This window comes from Natrix helvetica (assembly GCF_964273705.1).
Source record: "Natrix helvetica genome assembly, chromosome: 2".
In the NCBI taxonomy this organism is placed as follows: Eukaryota; Metazoa; Chordata; class Lepidosauria; order Squamata; family Natricidae; genus Natrix; species Natrix helvetica.
In genome coordinates, this window is record NC_138552.1 from 25,130,978 (window position 1) to 25,151,720 (window position 20,743).

Here is a 20,743-nt window from a genome sequence, read left to right on the forward strand (position 1 = left end):
CGCTCGATGGTATTATTGTCTGATATATACAGTGTGGATTCCAGGCAGAAGAGCTGCATCCGAGGATTAGTCTGGCAAAGGTTTTGATTTTAAAATCAAGTTCTTCTATATCATCATTTCTGCCTCTGTCTATGGAGATTCTCAGCCATCCAGATTATGGTTGTCCCAAAGGTGCTTTTTCAAGAGGCAACTGAACTTTCTGTTTTTTCTTTGAAGACATTTTTGCTTCTCATCCAAGAAGCTTCTTCTCATCCATGCTTCATTCAAGAAGCCTCTTGGATGAGAAGCTAAAGATTTTCAAAGAAAAACCAGAAAGTCCAGTTGCCTTTTGAAAAAGCACTTTTGGGACAATTGAATTCCAGTTATGACCAAAATGTCATCCTAGAATAATTTTGTTGGTGTCCGTAGCACATTTGAACTGGACACATCATTGCAAATTATTCTCATCACTTGTTCTTACTGATAGAAGCAGTGTTCAGAAGAGGAGGTATTGCTTTGTGAGCATTAAGATTGTGGGAATTGTAGTTTCTCATGTAATTGGAATGGGTATGAAATTCAGCACCTATCTGAATGGAGTTCAATTGAGCAGCTCTAATCAGTTCCAGAGGTTACTACTCATAGCTGTCTAGATGCACTGTGTTTACCACTGGAAAAAGTTGCTAGCATGGAAGCTACAGGATCTTTTTTTAATCCATTGTTATATACAGCTCATTGTGTTTTTTCTAATACACCAGTTACCTTAATTGTAACTAGTACTTCATTCTGCTCATATAACAGCAGTGGGAAAACATTAGAGGCTTTAGGGTTTTGCTGTTGTTGTTGCTTTTTTAACAGCTTCTGGGAGCAATGGGGGAAATGTCTCTGATGATATAGCAATTTTATCAGAAGGGCAAGGTTGAAAGGTTTTTAGTATTTGGAGATGGCTCAGCAGGAGTTTAGAGTGGAAAAGAATGTTTTGCCTTGCAGAGGCTTAATTTATGCTTCCTCTTCTCTCTCTTTCTCCCCCCAAAAAGAGTAAAAGTTCCACTGAAAAAAATATATTTTTGCTGCCAAATTTAGAACTACAATCTTGGATATCTTTGAATGAGGATTAGAGCACTTCGTGTATTTTAGAGCCCTTAATTGCCCAACTATAGCATAAAGTACAATTAATAATAACCTTTAAACCATGTGGTTGACCCTGTTTTTTCAACAATATCTTTTATTCGACAGTGCCCACCATTGATGTATTTCAGATCTCTACTAAAGAAAGATTTGGACTGGGGCATCAACTTAAGAAGTAAGTTTCTCCAAAGAGAGACATGAATGTGTTATGCATAAATATTTGCTTCTAGTTGCAAGTTATTGTTTCCGGCTACAATATTTTATAGCAAATGCACTCTGAATTATTAACAACTCCAGCACTGTTTGTGACAACCCTTAAATATTTACAATTTTGTTTTATAATCTATTTTTAAAAATTACCCTTTTTTTTGCAGTTTTCCCCACTTAGATAAACCATATTAACAATAGTTACCTTTGACTATTACAATGCCTTGCATGACTGTAACAAATTGAAATAATTTGTCTTTTTTATTTTCTCATAGTTTATGAATGGATATTTAAGGTCAATCTTATATAAATGTATTGGACATGAACAAATCGAAAAGCTAAATCAGCAATTCCTCAATTGCATTTCTTAGAATTGGTCTCTTGAAAAATTTAAGAAGCCAAGACTTTTAGGCCACTTTGAGATAAATGTATGAATTTTATGCTTTAGACAGAAAAGAAAATCTGATGAATCCTGCCTTATTTATAGACCTAAAACTGGATGCCTGTTGCTTTTTGGAGTAGAGGTTTCAGATATTTTAACTGGGAGGATTTGAATGGAAAGCTGTAGGCAATATCAGTATACTGATATTCTGCAGAATAGATTAGAAAGTGAAAAATCCATTCCTTATCATTTGCAAGAATGCTATCCATAGATTGTATTCAGCAGTATGGAAGATAAATTAAGGGTGATTAAATGGACTACAATGCATGTTGCATCTTCCTTTCTGTATTCTTTTTTTTTTTCAACTACTGAAAGAGTTGCAGATAGCTTTGAGCATACAATACATGTGTTAAAAGAGCTTCTGAAATAATAGACTTTTATACTAGCTTCTAATATAAAAGCTAAAGATAGCTGTTGCTAAGAAAGCATAAGAGTGAGAGCATTTCAGTTCAATCAACCAAATCCAGGTTGAAACAGAACATAGATTTCCAGGACTCCCATTGACAGTTCAGACTTAAATTTTCATTCTGGGTAAGGTATGCATGCACTACGTTGATTGACTGATGGATGGATTGTTCTATCCTGGCCAGGTTCCCAGAGTAGTTGTTTGTTTCATATTTTGCAGAATTATGCAAACATTTGTTACACAGCAATGGAAAAATGGCAAAGAAAAATCAAACAGTACGCACAACAAAAAACTGTCAGAAAAGAAAGTGAAATCACCCCTGCACATCTTTTCTACATTGCGCAGGTAGGAGAAAGTGATAAAACTTGTACCTTGTTGCTTTGTCAAAGAAGAGAGACAGTTTGCTATATGCTTTAGTGAAATCTTGTCACATTACTTTCAGTGCAAGCATGATGACTAACTTTATTCCCCCCCCCCCGCAACAAACTCAGAATTAAAAAAAACTTTTGCAATGGGTTCTGCAAGCAATTAATTTTTTTTGTGTGTGTGTGTGTGTTTTGCTCCCAAGGTCTCCCAGGTGAAGAAAAGGAATATAGTCCACTTAGTCCAGTGATGGCATGCGTGCTACAGGTGGCACACTGAGCCATATCTTCTGGCACGCGACCATCAGCTTTGGTGCACACCAGCTGATTTTCGGCCTTCCAAAGGGCCGGGGAAGGCCATTTTCACCCTCCCCAGGTTTCAGGAAAGCCTTTGGAGCCTGGGGAAGATGAAAAACAGGTCCAATGGGACAACTGGAAGTTGGTTCCCAAACTTCCGGTTGACTCATTGGATCCATTTTCCACCCTCCCCAGGCTTCAGGAAAGCCTCCAGAACCTGGGGAGGGCTTAAAACAGGCCCAATGGGTCAACTGGAAGTTCGGAAATGAACTTCTGGTTGGCCCGTGGGTCCGTTTTTTGCCTTCCCCGGGCTTCAGGAAAGCCTCCAGAGCCTGAGGAGGGTGAAAAACAGGCTCAACATGATCCATTTCCGGCTTCCGAAGGGCCTCCATGGGTCTGAGGGAGCCGTTTTCGCCCTCCTGAGGCTTCAGATAAGTCTCCGGAGCCTGGAGAGGGCAAAAACTCCCCCCGTGCATGTGGGGGAGGGAGTGTTGCATGCACAGGGTGGGGATCGCGCGCACATGCACAGGTGGGTGGGGCGCATTGAATTGTGGGTGTGGGCATGCATGCGCGTGTGATAGCGTGTGCACGCACAATTTTGGCACGCCTTTACAAAAAGTTTCGCCATCACTGACTTAGTCTGTTGATTTTTTTTGGAAAAAGAAAGCATAACGGGAGTGATTGGCAGTTGTGTTCATTTCTGAACAGTTTTGATGATTCCCCAAAGGTCTCTTCTTTATATATGATAAAAGCACTGCCAGTCTCTTTGCAAAATAGAGGCTCATTCCTTGACGTATCCTGAAATTGCTATATGAGAATGTGGCAGTTGATGTCCATGTGATCAAACATGGGAAGTGCCTCCAGAATGAAGAGGAATAGTATATTTGGGGTGGGTGGAAGTAAGACGCACCTCCATCTGCTCTTCTCTGATTTGGTGAATATTTCTCTGGATTTTGTTTCTAGAGAAAATAAATATTAGCAGTATTAGAAAAGTGATGTAATATCACTTCTGCATCCCAAATTGGGGTGGTCCTCTTATCCTTTGATAGTTTAGGATAATTTGGAGGGGATCACAGCTAAAATCTCATTCTTCTTGGTATCTTCCACTTGCCACTTCCTAGGAGCAGACCATTTATATCCAAAGGCTGAACTGATGCTACACAGAGAGTAATCATTTGTCCATTCCTATTTACTCTGTGAGGGGGGTTGCAGGTTTTTTAAAATATCGACTAGTCATCTCCCACCCACAAGACACACAATCTGCGACTAAAGAAATGGATTTGCGTACAGTTTTTGTAACTGATTTCCTTTAGATTCTAAGTCTTTGATTTTAAAAGTATACATAGTACAGGATGTCAGGGTTCCCAGTAATAGCCCAATAAAAGCAGAACTCCAAGGCAGGCAGATTCCTCAAAAAAACATTTTTATTAGAGATATCATATTGGCTCAAACTGGTGAAAACTGACTCTGAAAGTCCCCAAGATTTTCATCTGATTAAAAACAAAAGTTCCTCCTTTCCCCCCAGCAGTCAGTCACATTGTCAAGTCAAGGTGCTGGCTGGTCGTATAGTAGCCAGACTCTTCCTCTCTTCGGCACCTGTTGGAATGTCCTTGGTTCCCACAGGAAACTATTTTGTTTTGGCTACAAAACCCCCATCTAATTATGTTCCCTCTCCCTATCCCATCTTTGCATTGTGGCAACCCTGAAGCCTCAAAAATGGCCCCAGCCAGGTTCGCTTCTCTTCCTACCTCCTCCATGTACACGTATTCGTTTATTTTGTGTGTGTATTGTCCATACTGTTTTTATGTGTTTTATTGTACGCCGCCCCGAGTCCTTCGGGAGAGGGTGCGGTTAAGAAATAAATTTTATTATTATTATTATTATTATTATTATTATTATTATTATTATTATTATTATTGACACCGGAATTCCCTATGCTATTAGAAATTCTAGGTCAATTAAAATAGCCTTTAATATTCATTATATTCACAGATCTCAACAGGTATGCAACTTGGTGTGTCCAAAATAACTCAGTAGTTCCCTTTATTTTAAATGTGTGCTCACCAATGTGTGTGTGTCCCTGAATAACTCACACTGTCTAGAGATGTGACATATCAACTAAGGAAAAATATAGGTTTTGTCAGGGTTTTGTTTTTCGTAGAATAATTTCTGAAGACCCACATCATGCAATTTCCTTCCCTGGCCTTCACCCACTGCCTTGCACAAATCTATTAGTAGCACAATAAATATAGTAGACACTTCAAAAAATATACTTGTAATTTGTCAGTTACATCTGGCAAGATCTCACTGCTATAGGGAGGTTGCTGTTCTGCTTGGTGTCCTGATGGAGAAAATTCATAGAACCATGAAAAAACTATTAAGCTGTGTTCATATTTGAACATAGATAATTTGCATAATTGGTGAAGCACCTTGTCTCTACTCTTTTGTTCGTTCTATTTAACAAACTTTTCTTTTAAACAAGGCAGCTGTGTAATTTAATTGTTTAATGATTTGAATACCATCCAACTGAAAAGCTGTTTTCAATTAATCAGGCAACCCATTCTTTAAAAAAAAAATTTTTTTAAAAAAAAATAAAGATGAGCAGTACTGCAGCTAGAAAGTGTTCTTCTAGAAGTTGCATCACTTCTCTCTATTCTACAGAGTTGAGAAATTTCTTTTCTGAGATGCTGCCTCATACAAAGTAAATATTGAAAACAGGTTTTTGGAACTGCTGTATTATCCATATGCTAATTTATAAACAATTTTCCACCGGTTAATTGAAAGTCAGACAATGGTAATGTTATTTGGAATCCTCAGTGATTCTTCTTTCCATAACACAGTCACTAACATGGTCAAATCAACTTATGGTTCTACAACACACAATCATACTGATTCAGTTTAAAAAGGCTTACTAGTAGAGCCCTATACATTTTCTCTAGGACTTTGTTTTCCCATGATTCTTTGTGTCACCAAGGTATTGGCAAAAATATAATTAGCTGCTTCTCTGTTGGCTAGAAAAGCAGCCACTGCAATCAGTCAGTATTTGAGAGATATGTTCATTGGTATCAAACCCTGACAGTCTGTCAGTTTCCCAACTGCAGAATATAACCCCCCAAAATAGATTTTCATAGTCTCATTAATCGGGACAATGACAAGGCAAAGATTAGATAATCACATTTATATTTTATCTCTCATTAGACATTGAGTAAGATAAGTCAGGACTTTCTTGATGCCTTTGATCCTCTTTCTAATTGTCTGTCGACTTGGAGAAGGTTGTTTTCCCTTTAGAAGATATAAAAAATAATGTTAACCTCTTCTGGTTGTGCCAGATTTCAAAAGCATCTGCTCTCAAACTCAGAATTCCATTACAGATCCATCACAAGCTAGATTTTTCAGATTGTCAAGTCTAAACAATATTAGAATTAAAATTAAGATTTGGAAAATAGGCCAATCTATTTTCCAAGGCACCAGAAGGCAAGACAAGAAACAATGGATGGAAACCAATCAAAGTGAAACTAGGAACTAAGGAGAAATTTCCTAACAGAGAACAATTAACCACCCAAATGGCTAGCTTTCAGAAGTTGTGAGTGCTCCTCCATCACTGGACGCTTGTGAGAAGAGACTAGACAGCCACTTGTATGCAATGGTATAGGGCAGCGATGGCGAACCTTTTTTGGCTTGCGGGCCACAAGTGGGGGGAGCGCGGGGGGGGGTCGTGTGCGGGCGTGCCGCACCCATAATGATGCGGCACGCCCACAACGCACCCATTTTTGCATTATTTTTTCGCCTTCCCCAGGCTCCAGAGGCTTTATAGGAGCCTGGGGAGGGCGAAAAGAGCCTCCCCCCCCCGGAGTCTTCAGGGAACGTCCGGAGGCTTCCCTGAAGCCTTCAGAACACTTAAAACCTCCCCGCCCCCCCCCCCCGGAGGCTTCAGGGAACGTCCGGGGGCTTCCCTGAAGCCTTCGGAACACTTAAAACCTCCCCCCCCCCCGGAGGCTTCAGGGAACGTCCGGAGGCTTCCCTGAAGCCTTCGGAACACTTAAAACCAACCTCCGAGCAACCCGGACTTCCGGGTTGCTCAGATGGTCGTTTTAAGCGCTCTGAAGGCTTCAGGGAAGCCTCGGGACGGTCCCTGAACAGGCACGAGACGTGCGTCTCCATCGCCCGGGCCCGGATCGCCTCCACCGTGCGGCGCCTCAGGCTCGGCGTCCTTGCGCCCGGCCTTCAAATCGCTGCCACCGCCGCTAGGACGGGCTCGGCCGAAGTGAAGTCCGTCAGGCTTCAGCCGCACCGCCCTCGCCTCCTCCTCCTCCTCCTCTAGCCGCGCCATCGCAAGGATTAAGGTGAAAGGGGGCGGGGGCGGGGAAAGCGAAGGGGGCTTTGCATGATTTTTTCGCCTTCCCCAGGCTCCAGAGGCTTTATAGGAGCCTGGGGAGGGCGAAAAGAGCCTCCCCCGCCCCCCCAGAGGCTTCACGGAACGCTTGAACGCGGCGCCGGGGCCTGGCAGGCAGCGAACGAGTCGGAGCCTGCCAACTGGAGGAAGAGGGTGAGAGGCTGGTCCTGTGAACGGCGGCAGCAGCGGCGACAATAGTCGTAAGTTGCCGGCGGGCCGCCCCGGCTGGGAGACAAAGGAGGGGAAAGGCGGCAGGCAGCCGAGTTGCGACTATTGTCGCCGCTGCTGCCGCCGTTCACAAGACCCGCCTCTCACCCTCTTCCTCCAGTCGGCAGGCTCCGACTCGTTCGCTGCCTGCCGGGCCCCGGCGCCGCGTTCGAGCGTTCCGTGAAGCCTCCGGGGGGGCGGGGGAGGCTCTTTTCGCCCTCCCCAGGCTCCTATAAAGCCTCTGGAGCCTGGGGAAGGCGAAAAAATCATGCAAAGCCCCCTTCGCTTTCCCCGCCCCCGCCCCCTTTCGCCTTAATCCTTGCGATGGCGCGGCTAGAGGAGGAGGAGGAGGAGGCGAGGGCGGCGCGGCTGAAGCCTGACGGACTTCCCTTTGGCCGAGCCCGTCCTAGCGGCGGTGGCGGCGGCGGCGGCAGCGATGTGAAGGCCGGGCGCAAGGACGCCGAGCCTGAGGCGCCGCGCGGTGGAGGCGATCCGGGCCCGGGCGATGGAGACGCACGTCTCGTGCCTGTTCAGGGACCGTCCCGAGGCTTCCCTGAAGCCTTCAGAGCGCTTAAAACGACCATCCGAGCAACCCGGAAGTCACTTCCGGGTTGCTCGGAGGTTGGTTTTAAGTGTTCCGAAGGCTTCAGGGAAGCCTCGGGACGTTCCCTGAAGCCTCCGGGGGGGGCGGGGGAGGCTCTTTTCTCCCTCCCCAGGCTCCTATAAAGCCTCTGGAGCCTGGGGAAGGCGAAAAATAGCTTTTAAAAAGGTGAACTCAGCTGGCCAGCGCGCGCACGCGCGCTGGCCAGCTGACAGGGCAGCGCCTCGCGTGCCCTGACAAATGGCTCCGCGTGCCACAGGTTCGCCATTACGGGTATAGGGTCTCCTGCTTGAGTGGGAATTGCACTAGAAGATCTTCAAGGTCCCTTCCAACTCTGCTTTCTATTATTCTGTTAACATTTTATTTTGGGGGAGTAGGGCCATCCGGCTGTTTTAGATGGTCTTATGAATCGATTGACCAGGTGGAATTTGCATGTATGACTGCATGTATTTTAGGTGAAATTCCATCCCTGTATGATAGTTAATTGATCAATTAAATCCTTTTTGATTTTCTCACAAACCACTAATCTCACCACTGAGTTTATGTAAGATATACCGTAGAGCTAATATTTCAACATCAATTTTAGAAAACAGGCATTGGACAAAATAATCAATATAACTTTCAAAGTATATGAGTAGATATAATTTTTTTCTACTATCATTGATTTAATAAGAAGAGATGAGCTATTGGTTTGACTTGGGAAGAATATATCATTTCTATTATTTAATAAATTAGTTTAAGTAATAAACTGCAGTTGGCGGCTTGGCAAGTATTCACTATCAAATATTTGAGAGCCAGTTTGGTGTAGTGGTTAAAGCACTAAACTAGAAATTGAGAGACCATGAGTTCTAATCCTGTCTTTGGTTTGAAATCAACTGAGTGACTTTGGGCCAGTCACTCTCTTGTCAGCTCAAGGAATAAGGTAACAGTAAACCACTTCCAAAAATCTATAAAGAAAACTAATGCCCAAAAGGTTGGGGGCCACTGATTTAATTGGTGATACTGGTTATATGGAAAACCTATAATTTGAAGCTGAAGAAAAACATGCTCATGTTGATGTTTCTCATAGTGATCTAGGGCCTACTTGTACTCTAATTAATTATTTTCTCTGGTTGTCTTTAAGGTCGCCGAGTTATCCTCCACCAGGCTGTGGGAAAAACAAATCAAAGCTGAAACCTGAACAAGATGGTATCTCAAAAACCCACAAGTTATTGAGGAGGACTTGTTCTAGCACAGTTAAATCTGAGGACTCCTGTGTGGCAAAATCTCACAGAACCTTTGGTCGCTCGCTGTCCAGCGATCCTAGGGCTGAACATACAATGACCATTAAGTCACACAAACTGTTGAACCACTCTTGCTCTGCAACCATCAAGCAGGATGAAGGCATCACGTTAAAGTCCCACAAACTGCTGAATAGACCATGCTCTGGGGATATGCGATGTGAGCACAACAGTACTTTGAAGCCCCACAAACTTTTAAGCAGGTCTTATTCCAGTAATCTTAGGATGGATGAATTAGATGGGTTGAAGAACCACAAGTTACTCAGCAAGAGTTATTCCAGTGCCCCCAAATCATCTAAAATGGAACTTTTCAAAGAACCCACAATAACAGAGGGCAGGAGACTCTCTCTTACCTCAGGGCTTATTGGTATCTTAACACCATCCACATCTTCGCCATCGCCATCCGCTGTGCGTAAACGGTTTTCTTCTGTGAGCTTTTTCTTTTCTTCCCACATATTTTTAGAATGGTTAAATGCATAAGGATCTTAGGAAGTCCGAGTGCCTTCGCTCATAAATTTGGTGTGAGGATCGATTCCGCTAATGCAGTGGTTCTCAACCTTCCCAATGCCGCGACCCTTTAATACAGTTCCTCATGTTGTGGTGACCCCCAACCATAAAATTGGTGTCTCGGTTCCTAAGAACATCGAAAATATGTGTTTTCCAATGGTCTTAGGCAACCCCTGTGAAAGGGTCGTTCGACCCCAAAGGGGTTCCGACCCACAGGTTGAGAACCACTGCGCTAATGTCACCACATTTTAGAAAAGTAGAATTTTTTTCCTTCTACATATCCACAGACTTGGTAAACATTGCAAGCCTTCAGCATCACTGTAGAATTCAGTATGATGGCCCAGTTCCCTTTGCTGATGAGTGATCCGAGATTTTATGGGAGAGTCTGGTTTATGAATTTTGTGCACATTTTAAAACTTCATTTTAATTTCATTGAAAATTATATGATTATTACTTTCAGGATTGACAGATAACTTGATCTGAATTACTAGTCCTTGATCTATACCAGGGGTGTCAAACTTGATTTCATTAAGGGCTGCCTCAGGGTTGTGTTTGACCTCGGGGCGTGGTCAGGGGGCACGGTCAGCTTGACATCACTCGTGTCGGGGTGCCTGTGGTGGCCCAAGCGTTCTACCAGCAAAAATGGAGCTCATGTGGGCCTCATACGGCCCTCCAAGGTCTGTTTTTGCTGGCAGAAGCAGGGCGGCCTCGCAGCACGCGGGCCTTGAGATTGAGACCCCTGATCTATATTAATAAACCTTGCTGAATTATTTGCTAATTCTTAGCAAATATTGGTGGGCATAATTTAAAGGATTTAGAGGAGGAAAAATGAAAGGAAATGATACTATGCAAGTACTGGATGGATTTTTCAGAATGTTGTGTTTGTATGTTGTGGGTGATAGTGCATGTCTGTATTTAATGTCTGTAAGTTATCAGTGTCATACACTAATGCATACATCCCGAAGACTTTCAGCATTTTCTCAATATAGCGATATTTAATGGAGTTATTATCACCAATCTTTCAGTCATTACATTGTTTCCTACACAATGTACTCTGGGAAGTAGCTCTCAAAGATACACTAGATAATGCCAAAAGATATAATGGGACATTTTTAATACTAAAAATAGAATGGCCCATCTTCCTTCCTACAGTAAAAGCAGAAATGATCATTGAATAATATGTATCATGCCTTACACTGAACAATCCAATTTTAAATTCTCATGATCTGAACTATTACTTCTTTGTGGCAATTAGTGTGTACAGGATATGTGAATAGAAACATATATAAATGTAGGCGATATTAGCATACGTACATCAATATACTGTGTTTCCCCAAAAATAAGACTTTCCCAGATAATAAGCCAAATCAGGCTTTTGAGTCCGTGCGCTAAAATAAGCCCTCCCCGAAAATATTGCAACACAGCAGCAGCCATGAGGTGACCACGCTTGCTGCTTCCTACACCTCAAAAATAACAAGATCTCCCCGAAAATAAGGCCAAGTGCTTATTTGGGGGGGTCAAAAGGAAATAAGACCCTGTCTTATTTTAGGGGGAACATGGTAATCCCTACCTGTAGCAATTGAGAAAAATATATTCTGCGGTTTCCAGCATTCCCAGACAGCATAACCTTGGTCATACTGACTGAAAACCCCAGGACTCCAACTCCCAATGCTTCTGGAGCAGTGTTTCTCAAACTTGGCGACTTTAAGTCCTGTGGACTTCAACTCCCAGAATCCCCCAGCCAGCATAGCTGGCTGGGGGATTCTGGGAGTTGAAGTCCACAGGACTTAAAGTCGCCAAGTTTGAGAAACACTGTTCTGGAGCAATGTTTCTCAATCATGGCAATATTAAGATGTCTGGGCTTCAACTCCCAGGATTCTGGGAGTTGAAATTAAGAGCTCTTAACGTTGCTAAGGTTGAGGCCACTCAGCTAATAGACAGCAATTTAGCTTTGGAGGGGTCTACAGTAGTGCGTATTCAATTATGTTGGAAGGATCTCTCTAGAAATATATTATTGCTGGGTGATCCATACTAGAATCACTACTAATTACTACATGTCCCTCTCATGTTCCAATCAAGCACCGTCCCAGCTAGAGAGACCTCCCAGTCACACCACTCCAGGGCAAGATGTCCTTGACTCTCTGAGAAAGGAATGTTATTTTGACTATAACTACCCCACTCCATATAAATCCCCCCTCCCATTTTCCCACAGCAATAAATGTGGCAGGCCTGAAGGCCCAATGCAAGAAATGGCTTCCAGGCCTGACACTAGAATCACTACTAATTACAACTAAGATGTTGATATACAGGGAAATAGTTCAGTGGTGGGTTGTCAGTTTTTTTACTACCGGTTCAGACGCAGTCCCTCGCACGTGTGACGTTTCTGCACATGTGCAGAAGCGTCCGAAGGGTGGGCTGAGCTCCCACCGCTGCTACTACCGGTTCTCCTGAACTGGACCAAACCAGGAGCAACCCACCTCTGGAATAATTGTCTCTATGTCCCTAGTAGAATCTTGGCAGCTTCTAGCCAGCTGTGGCCCAAGAATATATATGTATTACTATTCCATAAAGTCAGAAGACTAATGTAAGGGCAAGCTTGAGGTAGTTTATTAATTTGAACAGTTGAAATAAGAGAATGCCACAAGAACCTTAAAAGTGCTTCACTTCCTAACAGGAGTGTTCTTATCCTAATAATGCCCTCCACAAATTCTTTCGTAGTTCCACTGCCCACTCCCAAGTGATTTTACAGACCATGTCCAGATAATTGGGATACACCTCATATATGTTGTCATCAATTCTGCAATTGGTTTTCTTTGACCATGTTGATATCTCACTCTTGTTTCTCAGTTCTGGCTACATTTCTGTTGACAGTTCCTAATTGAGTTATGGTAGGGAGCAAATATGCATATTGTTAATGTTTTTTTTAAAGTTTCCATAGTAGATATTTATATTTATAAATCCAAATCAGTAGTTTTCTTACAGGAGATGAGGTTTTTCATCAAAATGTACACTTTCAAGGAAGAAAACGTTTTTGGACAAACAGTTAAGGAAAACACATAAAAATATATAGTCTCCTTTCTCTTCCTTTCCCCCCCTGAATCCTCTGTTGCTCACAGTTCATACAGAGTTATGCAAAACTACTCTGGAGCTTTGATTCCCAGAATTAATCCATAGAACAAAACTGAGGGAGCTTTGGGAGCAGAGGACAAGCTTCACAAGGTTTCCTAGCCTAATTGATCTCATTTGATAAAGTCTAGTTGTAGAGTTTTTGGGAATCTGTTCAAGACAGATAAACGAACATAACTTGTGCAAGACTTTGAACTTCCTTGCACACTTAGTGCTGACTTTGATTTGAAGCTTTTTGGATGTGGGCTCACCTCTGCTGAAGAAATAAGCTTCTTCAGGCCAAGGTGACACTTACTCAGTCCCCAAAGTAAGCAAAGCTTAGACAAAATCAAATGGTGCTTTAATTTCCTAACATTAATTGAATTACATATAGTTGATAGGATTACTTTTTATTTAACTTTTTACCCCTTCCTTCCAGTGGTGAAATTCATTTTTGTTTACTACCGGTAAAACTGGTGGGCATGGCATGGAAAGAATACTGCAAAATCCCCATTCCCACCCTACCCTGGGCCAGCCAAAGGTGGTATTTGCTGGTTCTCGAAACTACTCAAAGTTTCCGCTACCGGTTCTCCAGAACCTGCTGAATTTCACTCCTGCTTCCATCATGTTATAATAAGAAATAAAGAAATAAAATAAATATATACAGAGAGAGCTATAGAAAACCATGACATTTCAGGTTGTGTTCTTCCCATCTAAAAAGGGAGGGAGGGAAAAGGAAAAGGAAAGGAACTTATTCTATATTAGGACGCTAGTTTTTGTCACCAAACTCCAAACTCTCAATAAGTCCAAGACTTCTTTAATTAACAGTGATGGTAATGGAATGGGATCTTACGTATTCAAAGCAAGTGCTATACGCTCAGCAGTTCACAGCAGGTACTGTATTAGCATAGGGCTTTTTTTGGGGGGGGGGGATAATTCTGTTTCACTATGAAACCAAGCAACAGAAATGCAAACCTACCCAGTATTGGTCTTAAGTTTCTCTTGGGGTTTTATTATTTATGAATATTGAAGTAGCATTTTGAAAAGGACATATTGTTTTCCCTTTTTCTCTCTCTTCCAAATGAATTATTTTCAACTTTTCCCCCCTAGTGCATTGATAAATGAATGCACTGGGTACAGAACTACTTAAAAAGATCCAACTGAATTCCAGTGAAATAGCAAATAGTTCTGAATGTCCTCCAGGAACTGAATACTATTTAGTTTGCATCGTTATATTATAGGTAATACTAAATTATTTCAAGGCTTATGCATATTCAACTTGCAGCATTCCTGATGTTAGTTTTTCTTTTGTTTTTAAACAGCCAAATTATGGTGCAAAATCTGTTCCAATAAGAGACCACGGCTTTCTCGTGCAGGTAGGTCAGAATGCCTGATGAGTTTTACAAACTTGCAGAAGGCTGAGCTGCTTATTAATTATTTTAAGCAGATTGTATTATTCTCTTTTCTGTTGTTCTCAGACAATTGAGTTTGCTGAGCAGCGGATACCTGTACTAAATGAATATTGTGTAGTTTGTGATGAACCTCACGTATTCCAGAATGGACCCATGCTCAGGGTAAGTTCAATAAACTTCACAATAAGCTCTGTAATATGGTGTGATACAGTGGTGGGATTCAGAAATTTTTTACTATCAGTTCTGTGGGCGTGGCGTGGCATGGCTTGGTGGGCGTGGCAGGGGAAGAATACTGCAAAATCCCCACTTCCACTCCGCTCTAGGCAAGGATACTGTAAAATCTCCATTCCCTCCCCACCCCACTAACCTGCTTTCCAGCTCCCGTTTTCCTAAGCAGGGCAACAGAAGAAGACCCAGCCGATCATCTGGGACTCGGGAGGCGGTATTTGCCAGTTCTCCGAACTACTCCATATTTCCGCTACCGGTTCACCAGAACCAGTCAGAACTGGCTGAATACCACCTCTGGTGTGATATACTTGCATGTGCTCCTTTAGGAAATTTGCAGGGGAGGATTATAATTCACCTTGTCTGCCACGGTGATGTAAAGTTTGATCTAGCAAGCTTGTCATGCTCTTCATTTGGATTCTGTGATTCTTAGTTGAGGCAAAGGAGATAATGCGCATTTAAAAATGAAAGAAAATTATGGTTGGACCAGATAAGATCACATATCTTTTGTGCCAGTTTAGAGAAGATTAAACCTGTCTGCTCTTTAGAAGGCCAGATCCTGAAGATGAAACTTAAATAATATGGCCACCTAATGAGAAAAGGAAGGATTCACTGGATGAGCATAATGCTGGGAAGGCTTGAGGACAAAAGAAGAAAGGGACAACAGAGAATAAGGTGGCTGGATAGAGCCACAGAAGCAGTAGGCGTGAGCTTAAATGGACTCCAGAGGATGGTAGAGGACAGGAAGGCCTGGAGGAATGTTGTCATGGGGTCGTGATGGGTCATACATGACTTCGCAACTAACAACATAGGAGCATAGGATACTAAAGTAAACAGGCATACATGGCCCCTATGTTTCAGCTGTAGTCTTTTTATTGTGAATTTCAGATTCCATGAAATAAGCCTGGAATGTTTGTGTTTTGCGAGTAGTGATCACTGCCAACTCTTAGCTAGTTTGTTCATTCTGCTGTGGTGATAACTTATAGCAAGTTAAGAAAGTGTGTAGATAGATAGTTTAGCAACTTTGCAGATGAGTGTATGCGTGGCGGGGAGGAGGAGAATTAAGCAGGGTCATATTTGATTAATACTTGGATTGAAGGATTGAGGGGGCCCTCACAAGCTATCATTTCCAGGATCTTCTCAAAGTGGTACTGATAGGAGAGCCTGTGCATCTTAGGTGGCTGTTTTGTGTGATGGATTGGTGGAAGCATAACTCTAGTTTGATATCTGTTTCAGTCCATCCGTCAAGATGTCTTATTCACCGAATCTCAGTATGTGGCCCGTCTTTCTGAAAACGTAGACAGATGCCATAGACGCACCATAGACAGACTCTGAATCAGCCTTGAAAAATGCTGCAAAGTCCCCCACCCCTCCTCAAATTGTATCTTTAGTACATGTTATGGAGACGAGGAAGGAGACATTTGAGAGGGCAAGAAGTCCTGCCCTTTAGTTCATGTCTTTGAAGAAAATTAAGTGATGGTTTTTCAGAGAAGGAAAATGATGTTGGATAGGGATAGCTACATTATGTCAGGATTCTCACATGCAGTCAATGGATGCATTATGCAGGGGTGTCAAACCTGATTGCATCACGGCCCTATTGGGATGTATCGTGCCGTATCATGACATACTGGGATGTTTTTTTGCCTTTGCGGAGCCCGGATGGGCCCATGGACCATATAGACCATATTTGGCCTGTGGGCCGCCAGTTTGACCGACCTAGCATTATGGATGGCTGTTTCAGAATCCTTTTTTAATAGTATAATATTAATATTATAACACTTCAACACTAATGCTTTGTTGAAAATGTCTTCTGCAATTTTCTTCCTTCACTTAAATTGGGGGGTGGGGGGTGGGGGAGAATGCTTTCAAGTTTTCTTTCGGAGGAAAAGAAGAATTTGGTGAAGTCATAAGCCATCTTAAGGTCTTCATAAATATCCTGTCACAAATCTCTCACTTCTATTCCAAAGAAAAGCTATCTAGACGTACAGCGGTTGTGTTGTCAACCTTCTCCTGGCATCTGTGCCTTTCCCATTTCTGTTCAAGCATACCTTTCTGAGCTAAAGTCATTTCCTTTCTGCCCATTGGGAACAGGTTTTTAAGTGAAAATTCAGGGAGGCCAGAGCTTCATTAGCACATCACAGAGAGAGGAGTCAGCTAGTTGTTGCCTTCTCTTTAGTGATTCAGAGGAATCCCAGAACAAGAATGAAGGAGATTAGGAATTGAAGAACTGAGAGTTCACAGCTAAACCTAAGGAAGGAAGCAAACAAACAAACAAGCACTCTTGGATGGATGGTGGATTTCCATCCCTTGCAATAGATTTGGATTTGGACAAGCCCAATGGCCGATGCTTTGACCTTTAAAAGGATATTTTGGGGGAGCTTTAGTTATACTCTTCCACTCCCTCATTACCCTTCAAATTAGCAGAAATAATAGGATGGTTTTATATAATGCATGATGTCATTTGGATTCCAGCATTGAACAGGAAGTTGGACTTGGTGCCTTTCATAATGATGAAAGAAATGTCCTTCTGGGTTCAGCTCCAAGTGGGGAAAAAGACACTGGAGACATGGAGGCTGCTTGGAAAGATGGTTTTAATGGTGGACAGGACCACATGGCCTGAGTCCTGAACAGAAAAGGTGATCACATGGTTCAATGTTGGTGGAGAAGAAGAGAAGGGAAGAAGGGGAAGAGAAGAGACTGAAGAAGGGCTTGCTGGGCTTTTTATAATCTGTTTGGCCCCATCTATCTGTTTCCTGTTCCTGTGTAAGAAATGTATTCTGATTGGCTGTCAGACTCACATGGGCCCATGCAAGGGCAACCCTCTAGGCTGAGTTTTGAATCCAGGTTTGGTTGAATTCTCAGATGCCATGTGGTCAGTTGAGTAAAGGCTTATATTATCATGCCTTCATTCCCATCCCCCTGGAGCTGAAGGGTAGAAGTCTTTTATTATGTAAAGTGGACTAGCTTGGCCTTCTTAATGGCCCATTGATAAAGTGAGGATGGACAGGAAGCTGCAGGAATTTACTTTGTGTTTAAAATGTGTTGCTCCCTTTTTCACATCCAGGAAAATATAATATTCTGCCTTTTCAATATTTCCTAGGATATTTCATTTTTCTGGGAGAGGGCTGGGTGATAACTTCCTACAATAATTTCATAGAAGTATGGGTTTGGAAGATTCTCCTCTCTATTCTGCATAAAGTAACATAAAGGAGAATATCTGTAGCTCGTTGCTGAAAGAGCATTGGAAAAATATCTGAAGGAATTGAATAATTGTAGAATACTACTACTGAAGCTAGTATATCTTTAACACATTATACAACAAACACCTGTCTATTCCAGGTCCTTGGGAAGGACTCGAGAGATAGATAAAAATGCCAAATCCAGTTTAAACATCTGACTGATCCTGCAATGGATCATAATTATAATAATACTCAGCTTTTGCAAGCCGATTGCACAAACTGGTTATAAATGATATGATGCATACAGCTGCCCAAATGATTCACTGGAACATCTGTAAAGATGATCAAGTGCCAGCAATATAAAACTGGTGGGAACATATAGGGATTGGTTTAGTTTAGGATTAAATTTACTAAGTGAAATAATTAGGAGTTGGGTATGCAAAGGAATTATTTCTTCCAATATTATTATTTCTAAATATATCTAATAGTCTTTAAGAAGATGTTGGATAGCTATTTGTCTGAAACGGTAAAGGGCTTCCTGCCTAGGCAGGGGGTTGGACTAGAAGACCTCCAAGGTCCCTTCCAACTCTACTATTGTATTGTATTGTATTGTATTGTATTGTAATAGTCAGAATTAAAATAAAAGGATGCATTTGATGAATTGTAAACATTTACCACTGCAAGTTCAACAACTTTATATCTGGATTTCAGGGCCAGTATATATAAGTACCGTGTTTCCCCGAAAATACAACCTGTCCCGAAACTAAACCCATGGCACATTTTTCGCATGGGCAAAAATATAAGCCCACCCCCGAAAATAAACCCCCCCTCCGGCCAGGCAGAGCACCGCTCACCGACCTAGCGTTATTCCGAAAGCGCCAAGTCGCAAGAGCCGGGGGGGTTGCTTGCCGCCTTCGGGATACCGCTAGGCCGGGGAGCGGCGCTCTGCCCGGCCGAAGGGGAGAGTTGCCGGGCGGCTGCTCCCCTGTGAACTGGCTCCCGAAGAGCCGGGCACAGCCCCAGCGGCGAAGCAGCCACGAGGCAACCATGCCCACGAGCAGCCGCCCGGCAAATCCCCTCCCCAGCCGGAAAGAGCGCCACCCACCGACCCAGGGGGCAATCCCCAAGGTGCCAAGCCACGCGGCGCTCCGCCCACCCTCCAGCCCCCGCGGCTCCGCACACCGGGACCCCCCCAGGTCAGCGCATGGAGCTCTGCCCGGCCAGAGAAGCGGGCCGCGCGAGCGCCCGCTCCGCCCGCAGCCCCACCAAGCACCTGCGCAGCTCTCCCAGGCCACCGCCGCCGGCCGCCGCCACCCGCCACCGCCCGCCGCCGCCCCGCTCCGCTCTGCGCACAACCTCCAAATCCAAAAATCGGGGCCGAGCGTTCCAGCATCGGCCGCTCCAGGACCGCTCTCCATGGTGGGCCGGCCGCCGGAAGACTCTGTCCGGAAGACTCTCTGTCTGGCAGCCAGCCCACCACAGAGAGCACTCCCAGAGCGGCCGATGCCAGAACACTCGGCCCCGAGTTCCGGACCCGGAAGCTACGCGCGGAGCGGAACGGGGTGGTGGCGGGCAGCAGCAGCCGGCGGCGGCGGCCCGGGAGAGCCGCGCAAGTGCCCGGCGAAGCAGGCGCTCGCGCAACCCACCTCTCCAGCCGGGCAGAGCTCCATGCACTGACCCAGGGGGCATCCCGAATGTGCAAAGCCGCGGAAGCTGGAGGGCGGGCAGAGCGCCACAAGGCCTGGCACCCTAGGGACCACCCCCAAGGTCAGTGAACGGCGCTCCTCCCGGCTGAAGAGGGGACCCGCCGGGCGGCCGCTCATGAGCATGGCCACCCCATGGCTGCCTCGGTGCCGAGCCCGCACCCGGCTCCTCGGGAGCCAGCTCACAAGGGAGCAGCCGCCCGGCAGCCCCAAAACAATAAGCCCTCCCTGATAATAAACCCAAGGGCATATTTCGTGGGGCAAAAGAAAATAAGCCCCTGGCGTATTTTCGGGGAAACACGGTAGTCCATGATATATGACCATAATGGGTCTGGAATTTCCATTGTAAGTCATTGTGGTTAAAAATCAAATCCAGCCTGATTTTATTAAGATTTTTATGATCATTGTTAAGAGCAGGAGTGTCAAACTCAAGCTCCGCAGGCGGGATCCGGTCCATGGGATGCTTAAATCTGACCCACGAGACCAGCCTGGAAATAGCAAAGGATCAGTCTGTGGTGCCACTGGCAGCCAAAATGGGGTACGGGGGGGGAGGGGCATGTGCAGCACTTTGCCGGCCAAAATGTGCGTGTTGTGTATTATAGTTTTCCCTCTGGTCTGTTCCACCAGAGGGCGCTGTGCTCGATGCTGATTGGTTCCCGGTTTGACAGCTGGCACATATAAAGGCTGTCAAAGCAGGGCACAGCTGTTGCCTGTTAGCTACGCGCGCGAAATGTGAATGCCGCGCTGGCAACCTGTTACGATTAAAGCTGTTAGCTGCTTGAAGTCCTGGCTCGCCTCTCTCTGTCCACCTGAGTTCTCCCTAGCTAGAACAGGGGGTCCCCCACATCCTGTTTTGGCTGGCAAAGTGCTTCAGGAGGCCATCAGGGTCCTCTCTCCCTCCCCCTCCCGAAGCTGGCCCACGGAGGAGAACTACAACGGTGATCCAGCCCTCGAAGAAATCCAGTTTGACACCCCGGGTTAAGAGAATCACCACAGTCATTAAGTGAGTCATGTCATTAAGCAAATCCAGCTTCCCCAGTGAACACCTTTTTGCCATTTTTACTGGAAATAGAAATCAGTAAAAAGAGTCACAAATCATGATCAAAAGATTCAGCAATTGGTTGTAAATATGAGCAAATTTCCAGGTGCCTGAATTGCAATCATAACCATGGGAATGGTGCGACAGTGCAAACAGGTGCAAATACAGGTCATAAATCCCTTTTTCTGTTATAACTTCGAACCATCATTAAATTAGCAGTCATAAGTCAGGGACTGCCAGTATGAGATAGATTATTCGCATGATATAATTTCTC

The 20,743-nt window shown here is 44.1% G+C and overlaps 1 protein-coding gene across 2 annotated transcripts in view; it reads left to right on the plus strand.

The window, feature by feature from the left end:
- Positions 1-20,743, plus strand: part of PARP8 (poly(ADP-ribose) polymerase family member 8) — a 228,924-nt gene that overhangs the window by 159,305 nt on the left and 48,876 nt on the right. Inside the window, exons 11-15 of one of the 2 annotated variants that reach the window (XM_081944076.1) lie at positions 1,213-1,279; positions 2,379-2,504; positions 9,143-9,728; positions 14,234-14,287; positions 14,390-14,485. In XM_081944076.1, the coding sequence (XP_081800202.1) occupies positions 1,213-1,279; positions 2,379-2,504; positions 9,143-9,728; positions 14,234-14,287; positions 14,390-14,485 (929 nt within the window). The remainder of the gene's footprint in view (positions 1-1,212; positions 1,280-2,378; positions 2,505-9,142; positions 9,729-14,233; positions 14,288-14,389; positions 14,486-20,743) is intronic. The other variant, XM_081944077.1, reaches the window with a different exon arrangement.